The sequence below is a fragment of the Piliocolobus tephrosceles genome, chromosome 11 (genome assembly GCF_002776525.5).
Source record: "Piliocolobus tephrosceles isolate RC106 chromosome 11, ASM277652v3, whole genome shotgun sequence".
NCBI lineage: Eukaryota > Metazoa > Chordata > Mammalia > Primates > Cercopithecidae > Piliocolobus > Piliocolobus tephrosceles.
In genome coordinates, this window is record NC_045444.1 from 116,854,793 (window position 1) to 116,872,295 (window position 17,503).

Consider the following 17,503-nt stretch of genomic DNA (forward strand, 5'->3'; position numbering starts at 1 on the left):
TGGTACAGGCCCTGATTTTACAAATCACAGAACTTCAGAGAAGACTGAATTCTAAGCTCAGGGTGGTCTCTTATGCCAAAGTCAAGGCCTTAAAACTCAGTACGGGGCTATCTAGGTAGATGTACCTGAGAACTTTGAACTCCAGATGCCCCCTGAACCTACTGGGTTTGCAGAAAAGTCTTTCTGCCCCTTGTTGGAAGAGAGAGCTACCACCCCCACCCAACTCCCGATTTTTCTAGAATGAAGACTATGTAGAGACCACTCAGGACAATGCAAGTCAACAGTCATGGGCAGGGCGACAAAGTGAAGAGAGCGTTCATCCTCCGAAGGAGCTGTAGGACTGGCCAGCTGCATCAGCAGGAGTGAGGAGATTGTGTCTGGGAGTGGATCCTGGTCCAGGAAGGGTGAAATGTGAAACCAGATAGGTGAGAATTATTGACAAAAGGACAAGCTTCTCTACCACAGAGTTTAACTAGCCTGGCATGGGCCAAAGGTAACAATTCTGATATACTCCTGGGTGGCTCCCAGAGACTTAGTGTAAGCCATGCTACACATTAAACCAAGTGGAAGCAGAGATACCAGGACCACTGTGGCAGAGTCGGGGAAAAGGGGTCCCAAGAATATAGAATTTGGTGTGCTAGAATGACTCTGTGCTCTACAACTGGAGAATCCATCCATCAGGTGACTGAGTTCCTCCAAAGGGCGACACTACCAAGGTGTCTCAGACACTAACTAAGGTGAGAAGGAATGCACTGCTGAGGGGGCAGCACATCCTTGAGAAGCTCAGTGGTGACTGTCCCCTGCAGGCTGGGATAATGCTAGGGATGTTTTATAGAACTGGATCCCTCAGTAGTGAGCAAAATGATAGAATTCCAGAATAACAGAGGCCAAGTAGCAGCATTTAACTGTGAGGGCAAGATAAAGTAATTTCCCTAAGGGTCATCAACATTAAAGTGACAGCTGGGAGGTCTGGCCTGTAGGTGTCTATGGAGATGGCTAGTAGGACATGCTGTTCCTCTAGGCAAGACACATATTGCTTTAGACACATAATCAAAAGAGATTGAAAGTAAATGAGCAGCAGACTGATATCAGCTTTCCAAAGGTAAAGTCTTAGACCCCTTTCCCAGCTTCCGAACCTCAGCCAGTTCTCAATGGAATCCAGAACCCACTGTTGGAAATAAGGGCAGTTTCTCATAAGGAAGAACCTTGTTAATGTGCACAGCACTGATTTCCTCGAGTTTTCACGGGAGGGCTCTACGGTCATTTGTTCGAGTAACTCACATGCTGGGGAAGGGAAAATACACAGATCTTTCAAGGGATGTTGAGTACAATGTCAGAGTTGATGCTAATCCCTGGGGACCCAAAGCCCTATCGTAGCCCCTGTTAGAGTACGTGGAGGTGAGGTAATGTCCATCTCACAGTGGGCCCCCTGGATCCACAGAGCCACCCAGCAATCATTTCCCCAGTTCCTGAATGTATAATCAGGATATACATTCATACATACATCATAAAATATAGCAATTTCCTGTCCTGGTTCCTTAACCTCTGGTTTCCTAAACTACAAAATAACAATGACTATCTTAGGGAAGGCCAAGCAGAAGCCTCTGAAACTGAAGTTTTATGGTGAAAAAAAGTAAGTCAAAAGCAATTATCACATTCTTGGGGAATGATAGAGATTAGTGCCACTTACAAAGACGTGAAGGAGTCAGGGGTTGTTATCCCAGTTACACCTCCATTTTAATTCAGCAGTCTGCCCTCTGGTATCTCCTGATGGTTCATGCTGCTAAATGACTACTAAAACTCAACCAAGGAGTAGCCCCAATTACAGTTGCGGTGCCAAATGTGGTATCTTTATTATAACAGGTTAGCACAGACTTAGTAAGTGATACGCAACTATTAATATGGTAATGACACTTTTAAAGGATCCAGCAGGATGTAGGTTGAGAAGCAATTCACAATCTCAAGGATTGGACAACAGTGTATCTTTACAGTCTTGCTCCAAGGCAAGGTGAATCCTGCTCTGTGTTACAATATAGCCTCTCTGGACACTCTGCAGTACATTACATTGGCCTACCATATTGATGACAGTATGTTCATGGGCCTGATAAGCGAGAAATATTGACTACTCTGAATGACTTAGTAAGTCCTAAACACTACAGGTGGTGGGAGAGAAACGTTACAAAGATTCAGAGATGTGCCATATAGGTAAGCTTTCAGAGGTTCAATGGTCTGGAGCATGTCAGAGCATCCCCTCCAAAGCTCCAAGCTGTTGTACTTCATACCTCCTACCACTAAGAAACCCAGAGCTTGGTGGGCCTCTCCAGGTGAGAAGAATCACTGTGGTTGACATTCTGATGAAAGTGGTTCTAGGCTTTGTAATGTGGTTGTGTGTTTGGGCGGCAGGGAGTGGGGAAGCAGTGGGTATACCATCTTAATAAATAAAATGTGCTAATCAATATTTTTCACTTGACAATATAAAATGGACGCTGTCACATCAGTAAACACAGCTCTACATCATCCGTGCCATACCTTTCATTTATCCTCAAAACTGAACGACAGTTAGCTCTTCAGTTATTTTTGGTCTGGTAAGCATGGTAATTTGTACTGCGAGGCAGCACAGGCTGGCATTCAGGAGCACAGCCTCTGTAAGTAGAAGCCCAGTTCCTGCACTTCTCCACTTGCTGACAGTGTGTCCTTGGGCAAGCTACTCATCCTCCCCTCTACTGTTTCATCTGTAAAATGGAGATACTAGTAGTAAATTGCTCACTGGATTATTGTGAGGATTAATGAATTATTGTGAGGAAAATTCATTATGCACTTAGAAAGTGGCACTCCATGCAATACATACGTAATAAACAAGCAAACTTAAAAGATTAACATAAACATCCTTGTATCAATTCAGGCTCTTTGCTAACAAGAGAAACCCAAGATGTACCCAAAAGAATAGAAATCATCCTATGATAAAGACACATGCACGTGTATATTCATTGCAGCACTATTCACAATAGCAAAAATATTCAGTCAACCCAAATGCCCAGCAATAATAGACTGGATAAAGAAAATGTGGTACATATACACCATGGAAGACTATACAGTCATATAAAGAAACTAGATCATGTCCTTTGCAGGGGCATGGATGGAGCTCAAAGCCATTATCCTTAGCAAACTAATGCAGGAACAGAAAACCAAGCACCACAGGTTCTCACTTATAAGTGGGAGCTGAACATTGAGAACACATGTTCAGAACACATGGACACAGGGAGGAGAACAACACACTGGGGCCTGTTGTTGGGGGCAGGGGAAGGGAGAGCATCAGGATAAATAGCTAATGGATGCAGGGCTTAATACCTTGGTGATGGGTTGATAGGTGGAGCAAACCACCATGGCACACATTTACCTATGGAACAAACCTGCACGTCCTGCACACGTATCCCAGAGCTTGAAATTAAATTAACTTTAGAAAAAAAAAAAAAAAAAAAAAGAATCCATTGTGAAAGAATCCAATCACAAAAGACCACATAATTTATTATTCCATTGATATGAAATGTTTAGAATAGGTAAATCCATAGAGACAGAAGGCAGATTGGTGGTTGTCTAATGCTGGGAGGTTGAGGGGAAATGGGTATGTGGTTTCTTTTTACGGTGACAAAAATGTTCTGAAATTGATCTTGGTGATGGTTAAAAAGCCCTGTGAACATACTATATGGCTTTGAATTGTACTATTTAAATGGGTAAATCATATGGTATGTTAATTGTATCCCAATGAAGTTGTTAAAAAAATTAAAAAATTAAAAAAAGAGAGACCCAATTTATCTAGGCTAGACAAAAGTTACTCCGATGATGAAATACACAGTGCCTCACAGAACGGGCCAGAAAGCAGGGTTACAGAGTTGGCAAATGGCCCTGGGAAAGGGCAGGAATCAGAGCATTTCCAGGCAATCATGCACCAGGAATGACGCAGCCATTCCCTCAAGGATGTTAAGATTTTACCATTTATTGTTGTTGATTTCTTTAACTCCTCACAATACTTCACTCAAGCTCAACTCCCCCCAAACAGCATCTGGTTGGCCCGGCCTGCTCAGGGGCCAGCACTGTGATTAAAGTCCCTCACTCCTGCGCCCAGAAGGGAGACCTCCTTCACCCAAAGGAACAGGGGACTATTAGGAAAGGGGGATGGGGCAGGCTGGACAGCCAAGGAAATCACAGCTGACTGAAGAAACCCACCTGGGACACTCACAGCCTGGACCACTGCTGTCTAATGGAGGAATAGGGGCAACTCCAGGCCAGTCAGAGAGGCCAAAGAGCTGGGGGCTGCCAAGTTCCTTGGGTCCATGGGAGCAGGTAACTGTTTCCCCATTGCCCTGTGCTGTGGAGGCAAAGACTGAATGGTCACTGTTCATCTGACATGAAGCTACACTACCCCTTACTACATTACATCAACACCGATATATTTCTCTCCTGAAATATTTATTCACATTTTTTCCCTGAACCGCATGGTGTGTGCGACTGAAAGAGTCTACACCGGTTCATACAAGGACAGCACAGTCTTGAGTTGTGTAGTGTATCCCCACCAATATTAAGCAGGAAACTAGGGTGTGGCCTAGGGGGTTACTTCTCTGCTGAGACATTTGGTTACATATTTAACTGCGTCCTGCCAGAGCTGCCAGAAAGACGGGTAGGACCACTTTCCATCCCCTGTCCACCTCATCCTCCAGAGGGTTCATCCACAGTTGCCTGAATCTGGGTGGGGAGGAGGATGCAGGACTCCAGCCTTGAGATCTCAGGACCTCGAGTCTTGGCCATATAATGATGTGGCCGCCACTTCTGGCTCTCTCTGGTGTCTGTGTTCACTCCTCTGGGTCTCAGAGAATGGGATGTGCCCACGGCTGGTGCACTCTGCATGCCAGTGGACATGTCTGCTCTTAGATGTTTTTGTAACATCTGTGTCAGTACATGTGGCCCAGAGTGCTGTGCAGGAGCTGCCTGGTGCTTTTTGTTTTGTGCTTATTCAGGAAATACAAGAAATGACTCCTGGGTTCCTGCATGTGCCATTGTCTGAATGATAAATGGTAAATCCTGGTCCCACTTCCTCATGTCCCCAGTGGGGAAGGACCCAATTTCCAATTCTGGATTCTTACAAGCACAACTCAAGAATATCATTATTGTCATCACAGCTGAGCCTGGAATCCAGGCTCTAGGATAAATGTGAGCCCCTCACTTCCATGCCTCCACATTCAATGGACTGAACACCCTCTAGAATTATTCATGAGAGAGGGTGTAATAGGCCATAGATGGTATGTGCAGAGGGGTCTCCAATTCTCTCCAGAAAGGAGAGTGTCACCTACTAGACTGAGTCCACTGGCCATTCTCAACTGGCTAGTAGCTGCAGAAGTGGATCTGTGAGGGAACTTACACTTTATTCTATTCCCTTATACACCAAGAAAATGGATCAGTAGCAGATGAGATGAATGAGTTTCAATGTCATTGTTGTGGAAACCAGCACAACTTGTCAGTATGTTGCCCAGAAAGACATTGGACCAGAACACCCTGGAGGCCATCTGCTCCCCAAAGAACTATATTCCACCTGGCAGTTTTACAGCCCACCTACCCTGAGAGCCTTATCCCAAGGTGAGACACGGGATATCCAGCAAAACCTGGTTGCCAGGGCCACTTCATGACCTAGCCAGACCAGGTGGTCCTCCTGTGTTGTGGGTTGGGACCCTGTAGAATGTCAACCTGTTCCCTGAGCACAGCATTTGTACCCATGAGAAACATGTGCACCAGCTAGGAGAAATGCACAGGACTGTCCCACCAGCTCTGGAGACGTGTTTGGCCCTGGGGAGAGCTCATTAGACTTTATTTTGGATTTCCCCTACAGCAGATCTGTTACGACTGACAGTATAACAAGACCCACCTCATCCTCAAAACAGGGTCTTCTCAGCCCTTGCTAGGCAAAGGTGCCCTGGGAGAGCCCCCCAGTGCTCTGGTCAGCTGTCTCCCACCCACATTCCCATGAGGAGCACCTGTGGAGAGGCAGATTCCACCCCTTCCCTGCACATCTCCGCCAGGCAATGGTTGGCAGATGGGCAGTGGCCTGTGCTAAAACTGTACTTCCTGTCTCATAACCTGTCTTGTAACCACTGAATCTTCATGAAGCTACACTTTCCAACCCTGCCCTTCTTTTATTCTGTCCAGCAATACTGAGGAACCTGCCAGGGACCCTCCTCTTCATAGAGGCACCCACTTGCAAGCCCAAAGAAGCAGAAGCCGCTGCCCAGCAGGTGCTGGTGGAGACCATCTGGAGGGGCCACCAGGTATCTCCTTCCCTCGCCACACACGCATCACCTAGCAGTCCTAAGATCTAGGACAGTCTGGGGGCCATTCCGTCTCACGGTGATGAAAGTAATAGACATATGGAGGTTTGCAGAAGTATTAGGAGTGCAGAATTGGTAAAAGGCTGCATTGTTCATTCAAGCCTTTCCTGTCTCCAGCCCTAGCCACCAGGCTCCCTCCACTCCTGGTGGTGTCCAGCCCTGCCTCATTGGCACCCTAAGGCTCACAAAGAGACCCCAGGCCGACCACAGCTCGAAAGACCTTCCTCCTCCTTTCTGAGGGTAGGTCTGACCCTGAAGCCTGAGTTCCATGCTTGTGGAGGCATCCAACATGGAGCTGCCTGGTTACATATGTCAGGTGACAGCCTCAAGTGCTAACAGGGACACACTGGTGAACACAGGAAGATGCCACCAGGAATCCCCAGAATGTGAAACATAGTGAGCCTGTAGGGTCCTTCCTCTGCAGTCCAGCAGTTGGGGCTCAAAGTGAAACTAAAGGGAAAGTGAAGCCCCCTTCCCCTCACTCAGGGAGACTGGGTTTTGGGGCATTGCCAAACGTCACTGCATGAAACGCACTTCTTTTTTTCTTTTTTTCTTTTTTTTTGAGACGGAGTCTCGCTCTGTCGCTGGGGCTGGAGTGCAGTGGCCGGATCTCAGCTCACCGCAAGCTCCGCCTCCCGGTCCGAGTAGCTGGGACTACAGGCGCCCGCCACCTCGCCCGGCTAGTTTTTTGTATTTTTTAGAAGAGACGGGGTTTCACCCTGTTAGCCAGGATGGTCTCGATCTCCTGACCTCGTGATCCGCCCGTCTCGGCCTCCCAAAGTGCTGGGATTACAGGCTTGAGCCACCGCGCCCGGCTGAAACGCACTTCTTTGAAGTCTTGTGTCTTCTAATTCACTCCATGCTACCGGTTGTTGCCGTTTGCCCGCTATTTTTGAATGCCTTCAACTGCTCAGCATCGAGTCACATCAGTGTGCCCCGCAAGGACAGCAGGAGTGTCCTGCAGCGCCTTAGGGTGCGGGGCAGGCTTGAGGGCTTCAGCCTCCAGGGAGGTGCAGAAAGCAGGGCCGCTTGTGGCTCCGGAAGGAATGAAACTCTTAGGGAAAAGGACAGGAACCAGGAGGAGCTAAGGGCAGAGTCCCCCGCCCCTCACGGGCTGAACAGAGGGCAGGCGGCGACCCGGTGGTGCTCGTGAGCTGCCAGAGGGCCAAATGATCTCAGAACCCAGTCCTTACATGGGTTCAACTTTATTTAGAAGGAACTACGGCCCTTCTACCACACACTTCGAAGTGTTTGGTGAGCTAGAATCTCGATAAGAGGATTTTCGGTTTCTGTTTCCGCCCAGCCCTAAAGAGGCTGCAGCGCTTTGAGCGGCGGGGAGAGGGGGCGCAGGCCCGGCGGGGGCGGAGCCCGGAGGAGCGCGGGACGGCAGCGGGGACGGGAAGGCGGGAGGCGCACACGCGGAATGGCAGTCACGGGCCCCTTGCTCGTTGCGCGTGCTCACGGTGTGTCCGTGGCGGGCCTCGCCGGCTGGGTGGCCTCAGAAAGGAGGCATGAGCCTGTGCTGTCCGTCAGTTACCAGGGGACAGGGATCTGAGGATGTTTAACGACAGATACGACAAGGGCTCAGCTGAAGGACCCTGCGTGATGATGCGGACTCAGGGGCGGCCCTGGGCCAGTCTGTTTCCTCCTGGTGCTGCACAAGGACTGAGGGCGTCCTCGGGATTTCTCATGAATGGTCCCCACCTTCAGAAGGTGTCCAGAGGGGCTCCTGTGTTGTCCAATGAATGCTCCCCTTGTCTTTCTGACTCCCTACAACCCTTCACCCATAGCCTCTTCCTCCCCTGCCAGGGTACCTCTTCCCATTCGCCCATTTTCCAAGGATTCACTCCATTCCAACAGCAGTAATCACATTTCCACCTCCAACAATCCCACTGGAATCTTACAGTGTGGCAGGCTCAGGTGTCCAAAGCTCCATCTTTAGGCCAGTCACCGAGGCTCTGCTGAGCAGGGGACCCTGGTGAGTGGGCCGGGGAGGATCAGACCAGCCTGGTCTCACCCAACTTCCTAAAAGCTGAAATATTGCCACCAAATGCCCGCTGAGCCCAGGGGATAATTGCATCACAATCATGCAATTGCAAGGAGCTATGACCGCAGCCTCTAGCCATCTGGGGCACAGATAGAAGAGAACCTGAGAAGAGAGATGTATACCCATGTGCTTTAACCCTTTGAGATATAGGCAAAATGGAGAGACAGATGGGGATCGAAATACCAACTTTATTCCTGATAAAAGCTGGATTGGGGATGTGGCTTAGATATGTGGCAATAAAGGGACCCCCAACACTGAACTCCAGAACTGGGCTTAGTCGCATGGCCTCAGGCTGCTCCAACCCTCCCCCACACTACGCAGGCCCCTGTCCTTGTGCACTTGAGCTTGGAGGAGCCAACAGAGTCTTGGTCTCTGCAGGCAGGATGACTCCAGGGAGGCCCAGCGAGGAGCAGGCTCACTCCCACTCCCAGTTAGAGAAGAGTCCCCTAGAAGATGGGCCAGGACCGGGCTTTGATTGATTGATGTTCCAGCTCCTAGAAGGAGACAGTTCGGCAGGACTGAGTGCTCCCACTAAATATCCCAGGCGCCTGCTCTTCACTCATCACTTCTACGTCCCTTGGAGGGTGGCCAGGTTCTCTATTCTCATGTCCCAGTGGTGCTGTTGCTGCAGCCGCCTCCTGCCCTGAAACTCTCTGGTCCATGATGCCAGTGACCTCATCTCAGGGATAGACCTCTGGTTCCCACTTGGGGGTCCCAGGTTCAAGAATCACCCCTACCAGTAGAGGGTCTTGACTGCAAATTGTCCAAATTCTTGGAGTTTTGAACAAAGAATTGGACAAAGTGCACAGCAAAGCAAGAAAAGAATGAAGCAACAAAAGAATGAAAGCAGGGATTTATTGAAAATGGAAGTACACTCCACAGTGTGGGACCAGGCACGAGCCATGTTCAGTGGTCCTGGATACAGAATCTTCTCTGGTCCAAATACCCCCTGGAGGTTTCCCATTGACCACTTGGTGCTCACCTCATGTAAATGAAGTGGTGGCCTGCAATCAGTCTCATTGGTTGCGGAAAGCAACCAATCAAAGGCTGAAGTGAAGTTATAAAGGTCACACTGCTATGCAAATCACAGGCTAAAGCGAAGTTACAAAGCTGCACTTCCATGCAAAGGAAGACTTGGAGCAAGTCTTCTCGGTCATTTCTTGTTCTTTGAGGAATGATGAATCAGAATCTAAATGGAAAATCTGGGCAGAGCTAGAATCCCCAGCGGGAGCCACCCTGTCCTTCCATGTCTAGATCATCTGGGTTCCAACCTCCATCCGCCTCCAATGAAAAGCTTTTGTCTTAACTTTGAAGTAATGTTACAAAGTTACACTCCTAGGCAAACATCTGATTGGGTGCAAAAGAAACAATTATACATAGGTACTTTCAATTTCCCATTGCCCCACAGAAAAGGTGGAGGTTTGCAAAGGGAATAGCCTCTGGACCTTTTGTTACTTAGGCAAGGAAAGTTAGGGTTTTCCTTTCAATTTAGTTCTACGAAGTTAGCGTGAAATGGCCTTAGGTTCCCTGCCTCCAGACCCTATTCTCCTGCCTCAGCCACACCACTGAAGTCTGAACTGAAGCTGCTCTTGGTGAAATGTATGAGGCCCATGACCTGCCTGGGTGCCCTGCCTGTGGTCCTTCCTCAATCACTGCCTCTCCTGCTTTTGAGTTTTCCAGGCTCCAGTAACTGGAACTACTTCTGTGACAGCAGAAACATTCCCTATTGCCTGTGCTCCTTGTAGCCACGGACAATGCCCCGGGAGTTCCATTATTTCCTTCTAAATGATCCAGCAGGATTTTTAGAAGTTCACACGACTTATTAATTTGGTCCTGTCCCTTTCCCAACCCAGGTGTGTCTGACATTGTTTTCTGGATCAAAGAAACTTTGCTTTCTTCACAGAGGCCTACAGGTTCTCCATATACCAGCAGAGCATGGTGCATGCTCATCTGTCTCCAACCTCATCTGACAAGAACGTCTCCTTCCATGCTGCCAAGAGGTGCCCCAGCATGGGCATGTCTGCCCACGAAGTTCAACCCTTAAAGAATCCCCTGCCAATCTGTGGCTCATTGGTCTGGAATTCCAGGTGCTGCTCTTAGCAGCCCGTAAGCACATCCAGGGAAAAGCTGGCACATTGATGTCAGTGCCGCTCAGTGGCCTGGGCCTGCCTGCTGCCCAGACGCAGCGAGAGGGGATAATGTGAACCACACCAGAGCATACTGGTGTGGTCCATGCCAGGCTTTCTTGGGGCCAATGTGCCTCATGGAGACTGGGATCAAAGGACAGCTGTGCCGGACAGAGGCTCAGCTTACCAACCCTTCAGCCCCATAAAGTTGGGGAGTCATGAGGGGTAGCAAGAGTAAGAGAAAGAGAGAGAGAGACCTACAGGAGTGCAGTGCCTGATAGAAACAGTGACCTTGCCCACCGGAAAAGCTGTTCTCACCAGTGTCCTGGTGCCTGGTCATTCACTCATGGGGAAAAGAAGGGCAGAAGTAGAGTGAGGGTAGAAAGCCCCCTCTCCCACATTTTCAAATGTACCTGTACAAGCATCCTTATTCACAGCTGGAAAAAGTTGGATTCAGTAGAATGCCATTTGGAAAACATCGTTCTGAAGCGCCATCCCCTCTGGCCCCTGAATCCTCACTGGCTTCCACCCTCTGCTGACTTTGGGCCCCGGATTCCAGTGCCCCCAGGCTCTCAGCTGCCTCCCTGTCTCTGCCTCATGGTTCTGCCTGGAGTTCTGGTCCCTGGTTGTGTCCTGTGGCCCCATTCTCATGCGCTCTTTGCTTCTATTTCTTTACCTATGACTTTATACTGATGTAGAGCAAGTCTTCTCGGTCACTTCTTGTTCTTTGAGGAATGGTGAATCAGAATCTAAATGGAAAATCTGGGCAGAGATAGAACCCCCAGCGGGAGCCACCCTGCCCTTCCATGTCTAGATCATCTGGGTTCCAACCTCTGTCCGCCTCCAATGAAAAGCTTTTGTCTTCTCAAGATTCCAGTGACTTCTCCGAAGTTCTCTTCACCCCTGGCTGTTGCGAGGTGGCCCCATAGTCAAGATTCCTTAAACCCTTGCACGTAAAGTGTTTGCCTTTCTTACCATGCTGGCTCCAGCCTCTGGTCCCAGGGGTGTGGACAGTTCTCTCTTACGTCTGGTTGATTTCTAGGAAGGCTAAGGACACTCTCCCCAGGTTACAATGCTGAGCATTTTGGTTCTCTCCAGCCCTGGGTCCCAGTGTTGAGACCTACCTTAGTCCAGTTCAGGCTCTCCGATGGGCCTGAGAGAAGATTTAAAAGTTCCTGGCTTTCCCTCCAACTCTCCAACCTTCCATCCCCAGCTATCTCAGCAAGGGGAAGGGGCAAACATGGAGACCCCCCCAGCTCCCATGTAAACTATGCCCCCTCTTAGAGGGCAGAGCAGCTAAGGACAATTTCGGTTCAAGGAAATTTGTTTGTTGTCCATTGCACAAACAAGTGGACTCCCGGCAGCTGGACCTGCTAGTCTCCTGGGCCCTCCTTCCCTGGTCCTGCAGGTCTTGCTGCTTGTCAGGCCTCTCCTCCAACCCTCTGCCACATGTCAGAAAAGCTGAGAACCCCTTGGAGTGAAAAAGGAGAAGAAACACAGGGTTCATAGCCAGCAGGAGGTTAAATAAATACTTTCACTTCTCTTTTCCCCATTTGGGCGGAGCCCTTTCTGAGTCAGTCTGTCGGCTGACTTCCTGCTTGGGGCCTGAGCAGCCACACTGCACACAGGCTGGGCCCACGGAGGGGCTCAGAGGCCAGGCTCTGAGGCCCAGGCAGGGCCTAGAGTGAGAAGATGGCAGATGGTGGCAGCGACCTGAGCACCAGGTGAGTCTTTACCTCTCTTCCTTTAACCTTTATCTGTGGCAGTATTGGAGCTTTCATGCCTTTAGTTCAGTTTGTGCCTAAGGCTTCGCTTTAGTTTAATCCTTCTTTGCAAGAACATAGGTATGCGATGTAATATAATGAAATGAAAGAGCGTGTAATGGGGAAATCAGATTTTTTAAACGGGAGCAGGACAGCTGCTGGTGTGAGTCCAACTTGCCATAACACACGTGACTTTCTTGTTTTGGATCTACTGCTCAGCTGACCGGGACACTTGAACATAGCAGTTGTTGGTGGCTGGGATTAACTGTTTCCTCATGATCTCTGAACCCTTTCACATCCCTCAGCCTTCCTCTACCTTCACATATGTCATGTCCAAAAAGGTGGTTTAGAAAATAAGCACTCCAGGGTAAAAATGTGGCTTACTTTTAAACATCAGACGCTGTGATCTCACCTGTCCTGGCAAGGGGCATCTGTCGGCTGTTCCCATGACTGGCTCAGGGTCTGAGTTCTTATACCATCAACCTTGATCAAAAGAAGGAAAGGGAAGAAAAAGGCCCAAGGTGGCAAAAGCCTAAATATTTTCATTTTTACTTCAATTTCCTGTCCCAAGATGGGGGATACCTCTGACCACAAGAGAGAAGGAAATCCTATCTTTTCTCTAGTAATGAATTCAGAAATAGCATTACTTAATCTTTTAATTTTTTTAATAGAAAAGAAATACACTATATATTATTGTTCATTAAATTTAAAACAGTGGAGAAGTATATTAAGGAAAAAGTCATCTTTACTACTCACCCATTCTTGTAGCTTCCCTTCCCAGTCCTGTGAAGAGTCTTGGGCACAGCTTTTCTTATATTTTTCTATGCATTTATGTATCTAATGCATTTTTTGTAAATACATAATTTATGTTCTTGTTTTGTAATAAATTACGTTGCATGCGCTAGTCTGCATTTTGCATGTTTACTTATTTTAATAGTGGAAAACTTAAGAGATCTTTTAACCTTAATACATATAGATCTGCCTCATTCTTTTTATACATGCTATTCCATAGAATTGATATATGATAATTATTTAACTATTCTCCAGCTGAAGGACATTTAGGTTGTTTTTAAATTGTTCACATTTACCAATAAGCTATCATAACAATGATTTTTTTGGGGGGTGGTTTTACATCTATACAAGTATTTGTCTTATCTCTAAACCTTAAAAATTGAATTATTGAGGCACAGGGTCCAGTTATTTACTTGGTCCTGCCAAATTGTCTTTCTAGGAGTCTGAATGAATGTATTTCACCAATAGCAAATGAGACGAACCATCTTCCTGCACACAGCCACGGTTTGCAAAGGTGATGAATGAAGAGTTACATCTTGTTTTAATTTGTATTTTCCTTACGATGTGGAAAATTGAACCGCTTTTCATGTTTCTTGGGCATTTAAATTCCCTCTTCTATAAATTGTTTGTTTATTTTTTGCCAATATGATTCCGTTGAGGTGTTTGTCGTTTTTTTTTTTTTTTTCATAATATGGGAGAATTCACTAAATATTCTGTAAGTATAAATATACTTTTCTTGTCCATGACCTTTGTATATGGTGACTTTTATCTTATTAAAGCTTAAAATGTAACATATAAGCCTCTTGTGATATGGATTTGTTAAGATAGATGCACCCTTGTTATAAATGAGGTGATGCTGACAACTTCCGTGAGCACTGTCAGTTTTGACAGTTGTTCCTGTGTGAAGGTGGCAGATTCGCTACTACCGTTATTACAGGAAGAGCTCCTCCTCTAAGATCTCTGAAATTTTTTTGGATTTTTAAACAGAAATATTCTTACATTGGAGCCACTGTAGCCTTCACAGCTTTTATTTGCCCCATGCTTTCATCTTTTCAGTTTTTTACTTTGTGTTCATAATAGTTGTCTCGAACTTTTCCTCCATGACAATTACCTTTGAATAGGTTTCTTGTTTCTTGTCCTTTCTAATTTTTAAAAAATTGAGTGTTTATTTTTGAGGAGGGATCTTAATTTGTTTCTAGACCTCTGCAAGCTCCATAACCTCTTGCCATTCAATCTTCACAGTCTTGCTTTATTTAGGTTTGCCTGTGCTGTTAAGAACTTTGGGATATTCTGCTTATTGTCTCTTAGTTATTTTTCCAGACTGATTCTGTCTGATCTTGTGTTCCATGTGCCTGTGGTGGCTTTGTAGTGCCTCTAGCCAGGCTCAGCCCAGGCAGGTCACCCCAAACTTCCCGCTTGCTTAGTCACAATCTGAATGAACTTTTTTTTTTTTTTTACATTTCCTGTTTTATCTGAGATCAAATTGGTTTTTGTCTGAGCTACAGTTTGAAGTCTTTGTTTTGATTCTTATCAGTTTTTCTGAGGACACCACGAATTGATTAAATTATCCTTTTCCCTACTGATTCGCAGTGCTACCCTTTTTGGAAATATAGAGGCAGGGTGTGCTTCTGTGTTCTCTCTTCTCTGCCCTTGGCCTGTGATAGCCCCTCCTTATGCCAGTACCACCCTGCCATAGTGATGGCAGCTTCTCAGGAACTCTTGACATCTGAGATAACAAATCTCTTCCTCTTCCTCCGGAATGTCTTAGACTCCCAAATTCGCCTGTCAAAATCTTGAGATTTTGTGTGGAACTGCACTCAATCTGTGAATCCGTTTGAAGAGAATGGACATCTTTATAATATTATGACTTCCATCTCGTGAATATGGTTTATGTATATTATTACTTTAAAAATATTTCCTATTAAAATTTGTATTTTTCTCTCTGAAGGTTTTGCCCTTCTGCTAGATTCCTCATAGGTATTTGATATTTGTATGCCATTATTAACTAAAGTAGTCCTCCCTTATCAACAGTTTTACTTTCTGAAATTTCAGTTACTTGCCGTAAAACTTGGTCCAAAAACATTAAATGCAAAATTCCAGAAAATAATTCATGAGTTTTAAGATACTTCGCATTCTGAGGAGTGTGATGAAGTCTCATGCTGTCCCTCTCCATCCTGCCCAGGATGTGAACCATCCATTTATCCAGGGTATCCACAATGTTGACACTACCAGCCCATGAGTCCCTGAGTAGCTGTCGTGGTGATCAGATCGACTGTCCTGGTATAACAGAGCTTGTGTTAAAGGAACCCTTATTTTAGTCTATAATGGCCCCAAAGCACAAGAAGATTGATGCTGGCAATTCAGATATGCCAAAGAGAAGCCGTCAAGTGCTTCCTTTAGGTGAAAATGTGAAATTTCCTGAAAGAAAAAGATAATATGCTGAGGTTGTTAATACCTACAGTATGATGTTTTGAGAAAGGAAAAGAAACCACATTTACATAATTTTTAGTATAATACATTGTTATAGTTGATCTACTTTATTATTAGATATTGTTATTAATCTTCTATTGTGCCTTATTTATGTATAGATAGGGTAAAACATAGTATATCCAGAGTTTGGTACTATCTGCAGTTTCAAGTATCCACTGGGGCTCCTGGAAGCATCCCCTGTGGGTACAAGGGAACTAGTGTACTAAATTTTATGTATGAATTTGCATTGGTGACCCACGTTCTGATCCATGGTTCTGTTTTTCATTCTTGTTTCAATACTGAAATGTTTTAGTTACTATGATTTTATAGGTAGTGTTCTGTAACCTACCTTACTGGGATTCAATTGAGAGACACTAAATGAACAGATAAATTTAGGAAGAATTTATGTTTCTAAAAAAAATCCTGAGTGACCCCAGTTAGAAACATAGCATATCTCTCCATCTATTCATGATTCTTTGAACGTGGGACCTTGTTGAGTCACTTCGGTGCTAGGCATTTTAAAATTGTATTTGTAAACAAGAATTCATTTTCCTATTACATTTTCTAGTTATTTCTTGCTGGCATGAGGGAAATCTATTGATTTGAGTTCCCAGATCTTGTGCTTAGGAGTCTTACTAAGTGGTCTTCTCCCTCTTAATATTGTCTCGTGTCTTTCTGGAGAAATACTTACATCTTCAAAAATAGTAGCAGCTTTGCCTCCTCTTTTTCAGAATTTATACTTTTACCGTATACTTTTCTTTTTCTATCTTACTTTTTTCTTTCTCTTTTGCCTTAGTGCATTAGCCAGGACTGCCAGTGTAATGCTGAATAGTAACAGTAAAACTGAGCATTTTAGCTTTGTTCCTGAGTTCGAGGGATACTTAATAATGTTTATATTGAGGCTTTCTGATAGACACCTTTTTTCAAGTTAAGGACATTTCCTGCTGGCTCTGGTTTACTAATAGTTATTTCTTTTAATCAGGCCTGTGTATAGGATATTTATCAAAATGCCTACTAAAGAATCTTTGAGAATTGTATCATTTTTCTCTTTTACTCTGTTTCATCCAGAGTAAATTATATTGAAACATTTTATTAATTCAGTTATTAATTTCACCAAAGTAAAACATATATATAGCTTAAAGTATCAGTCAATAAGGCCTTCACAAACACAACTAGTTCTTTCTGCCATCTTCCCAGTCCATGTCCAGTTTCCCAAATGGATTATCTTTAGCTTTTTGGCTCTTCCTTTTGTATTTACTTCTGTAATTTGAAATGATATGATGATACAGCTCTTTGTAATTTTTCAAGTTTCAGACATTAATTTGTTCACGTAATAGGACAGAAGATGAAGACTTTTTCCATAACACTCCTTTTCATTCCCTGTCCATTCTCATAATACATCACAGTTGGAGGTTCATCAGTAATCAGTGTTACCATTATGATGACTATTTAAATGTTGTTCACAACCAAGTCATCTACTGTGTTATAATTACATTTCCTTTCCTGTGCAACATCCCCCCTAACCCCCGCAAATAACTATTGCCCTCTTATATATTTGCTTGGATTTTGTGTATCCTCACTATGAATTCTTCCCAAGCACTCTGCAGAATTCTAAAATTCTTCTCAGTACAGTGAGACACATTGGGTTCTTTATCCATTCCATTTTACTTTCTTGGGGAAGCCCTCCTGGAATTATCCATTCTCTTGATTCCATCAGTTCTGGTTAGTTTCAGTTTCCAAGGCTGACCTTCCGAAGCTTGACATCTCTCCTGTGTTGGGTCTTGTTTTGTGGATTACACGTATACCTCTTTCTGGCTTTACTATCTCATTTTAGTTTACCACATTATCCAGTAGCCTCCTGACTAAGAGCTCATGGAAGATGTATCTCTCTCTCTCTCTCTCTCTCTCTCTATATATATATATATATATATA

The 17,503-nt window shown here is 45.4% G+C and overlaps 1 protein-coding gene across 6 annotated transcripts in view; it reads left to right on the forward strand.

Moving 5' to 3' along the window:
* Nucleotides 1–11,888: 11,888 nt before the first annotated feature.
* Nucleotides 11,889–17,503, forward strand: part of SP100 (SP100 nuclear antigen) — a 122,046-nt gene continuing 116,431 nt past the window's right edge. For 5 of the 6 annotated variants that reach the window (XR_002726682.3, XM_023193843.3, XM_023193844.3 and 2 more), the window contains exons 1-2: nt 11,889–12,271; nt 13,542–13,616. Coding sequence is in view for 5 of the 6 variants with exons in the window: in XM_023193843.3 (XP_023049611.2) it covers nt 12,240–12,271; nt 13,542–13,616 (107 nt within the window). In the remaining variant the exon portion in view is untranslated. The remainder of the gene's footprint in view (nt 12,272–13,541; nt 13,617–17,503) is intronic. The other variant, XM_023193848.2, reaches the window with a different exon arrangement.